Here is a 2,985-nt window from a genome sequence, read left to right on the forward strand (position 1 = left end):
GTTTGTTTGTTTGTTTGTTTGTTTGTTTGTTTGTTTGTTTGTTTGTTTGTTTGTTTGTTTGTTTGTTTGTTTGTTTGTTTGTTTGTTTGTTTGTTTTTCCTCTTCGCATAGCCTGCCACCTATGGTCAATGAGCAATAATGTGTGGTAGTTGCTAAGAATCATTTTCAACACATACTCTAAGTTCCACACATTTTGCATAGCATCTTTGCTTTAAAGAAGAGTTGCCCAAAGTGGGGCCTGCAGGCCAAGAATGGCCCGCCAAGCCATTTGATTTGGCCCACTAGCAGTTGTCCTGGCTACTAGGTTGTATTCTCCAGTTTTATGTAAAAACACAAGTCATTCCAACCATTGGTCCAACTGTAAGGAACTGTAGTGCAGATCGTCTTGACTCATGGCACTTTCATTTATCTTTGCATTATACAGTATTAAGATTAATCATCAAATACAATAATTACAAGAGACATTTAGATTAAAAATAAACACACATCTAGATTTGCACACTTTAAAATTGTATAATTTATGAAAAACCCATGAGCTTTTTCTGCCTGAGCATGTGCCAGATTTTCGACACCTTAAGAAGTTGTAGTCATGTATTATATATTACTGTATTAGGCCCAGAGCCCCCAGATTGATTTTCATTTTGGCACTCTCAGGGAAAATGTTTGGGCACCCCTGCTTTAAACATTGGCACTAACAATTTCAGTCATCTCTGTAAGCAAAACTGAATTATTTTTAATGAAACGCACTTAGAGTATTTACTGAATATAATTGAACAGCTCCTTAACTTTTGGGGTCAAAATACTTTGAGATGTTCATCAAAGCTAATCAGCATTGCCAACCCAAATCTGGCTGTAACTTAGTCAGATATTAAGTAAAAATATATTGCTGAGGAAGCTGAATGTCATCAACAGCTTGCACTGTGAGCACTATTAGAGTTTATGAGAGTCTGTCTTATATTTTTGCGTGGCATTGAACATTATTTACAAAATTTGATCCAAGCAGCTAGAATTTAACATTCTTGTCAGGAATGGTGACAAGTGATAAGCTTCATGGATTGTTAAGTCTTTCATTTGAACTCTTAGWAACAATTTGTCCTGGTTAGATAAATGTAATGTGTTTCTCTTCTCAGTCATATGGTGGTTATGTTGCCTCAATGGCCTTGGGTGCTGGAACTGGACTCTTCAAGTGTGGGATTGCAGTGGCCCCAGTAGCTAACTGGGAATATTATGGTGAGTAGCTACACCATACAATAGGTACAAACCTGTTGGGTACAGCATTATTGTAAGAGGGTCCTTACGCATCCCAATAATCCAGGTAGAAAAACCTATAAAAAGTTGAGTCAGGTTACATTTCAAAATTAAATGTTTCAACAAAGAATGACCCGTCTAAAGGACCTGACTCAACCTTTTTAGGCTTATTATGAGATTTCTGCCCTGAACCTATTTAGTGTTGAATGGAGAGTATGTTAAATACTTTCTCTTTTTTTCTTTGTTTGTTAAAWAAGTTTGGTTTATTTTTACGTGTGTGATGTAACAGTACACTTAACCAAGTTGTCTCCTTTTGTAGATGCTATATACACAGAGCGCTACATGGGAAGACCCACAGAAAATTCAGATGCTTACAAAGTAAATGTTGCCAAATCAACCCTACAGTATTTAAACTGCACAGATTTGATTTTAAATGTAAGCTACTTTTCCCCCCGTTTGTAGAATTCTACAGTTACATCCAGAGCAAAGAACTTCAAAAATGTTGACTATCTTTTGGTTCATGGCACAGCAGATGGTATGTTCTGTCTTTTTCTTGTTTTTGATCAGTCGTGAATGCGTGGCAGCCCTGTTTCACATCAGGGTGCTTGGTAACAAAGTCAAGTCGTGCACAAATGAACTGTTTGCCTCCATAGACTTTCAGACAGTTTGTCCTTCCCTTTAGACAACGTCCATTTCCAGCAGGCTGCGCAGATCTCCAAAGCTTTGGTGAATGAGCAAGTGGATTTCGAGGCAATGGTAAATATTGGCTCAGGGATGTAGAACTAATATTGGTCTTGATGGTGTTGTTTTAAGGTTTCAAACGGAAAAACTGTGCACTTTGGTTATTAGGAAAAAAGAAAATGATTGAATTTGTGTCACACTGAACATGGACTGTGATCATTTTGTTTGTGCGCTGATGATCTTATCTGGTGTGCTAATTCCACAGTGGTACACCGACAAGGACCATTCTCTCGGTGGATCAGCTTACCAGCATACATACACCCTCATGAGCCACTTTCTGCAGAGATGCCTCCTAAATCCCAAATAGATGTGAACAAACAGACACAATTTTTAGTGAATCGATTTGTTGATACTTGTATATTTCTATTTTTATTGATACTGAGGAATAAATCAGGTAATGTTTAGCCTATTTTACATTGCTGCATGTTTTAGTGGTTCATAGTTGTGGAATTTTTGTCAAAAAAGCGACTTTTTGATAAAATAAAAAAGCCATTTTAGTTGAAAACATTTTTATGTGATTGCGATAAATCACACATTTAGTTGTTTGCTTTATTGTTGTTTTTATACAGATAAGAAAAAGATTTATTTATAAAAACAGGTTCATTTTTACTCGTTGTTAGTTTGTTGAATTATAATTACAAGCATCTTAGCGTACAATTATTCAGGTTTTGTATATTTTGTTTCTCTATAAGATTTTCTCAAACAGCTTGACAGAATAAAAACGAGCTCTTTTTTATTGTGCAACCCCGTGTGAGATCAATTTCATCAACAGAAACAAGCATCATTTCAACACATGCTGGCAGGTGTTCATCTGTCAGATTGGAGGTCACCTTTGATTTGAACACCTCCTAAGGTGACAGTTTGACCATCCAGCTGTCGTATTGTCACTTTTTAACTGAAGTCAAACACATTCAGGGGACTCAGCAGAAGCTGACTAATGGGTTGAGTGCAGCAGTGAGTATGCTAACGTTTGTGTGATGGGGATGGGGGTGGGGG

The 2,985-nt window shown here is 37.0% G+C and overlaps 1 protein-coding gene across 1 annotated transcript in view; it reads left to right on the forward strand.

The window, feature by feature from the left end:
• fap (fibroblast activation protein, alpha) overlaps positions 1–2,494 on the forward strand; it is a gene marked incomplete at its 5' end in the record, with an annotated part of 10,606 nt that extends 8,112 nt beyond the window's left edge. Inside the window, 5 exon segments of the mRNA XM_014001509.1 lie at positions 1,131–1,230; positions 1,568–1,626; positions 1,711–1,783; positions 1,931–2,004; positions 2,195–2,494. Coding sequence (XP_013856963.1) covers positions 1,131–1,230; positions 1,568–1,626; positions 1,711–1,783; positions 1,931–2,004; positions 2,195–2,296 — 408 coding nt within the window.
• Between the last annotated feature and the right edge of the window lie 491 nt (positions 2,495–2,985).

Source organism: Austrofundulus limnaeus, unplaced genomic scaffold (genome assembly GCF_001266775.1).
Source record: "Austrofundulus limnaeus strain Quisiro unplaced genomic scaffold, Austrofundulus_limnaeus-1.0 Scaffold9, whole genome shotgun sequence".
Lineage (NCBI taxonomy): Eukaryota > Metazoa > Chordata > Actinopteri > Cyprinodontiformes > Rivulidae > Austrofundulus > Austrofundulus limnaeus.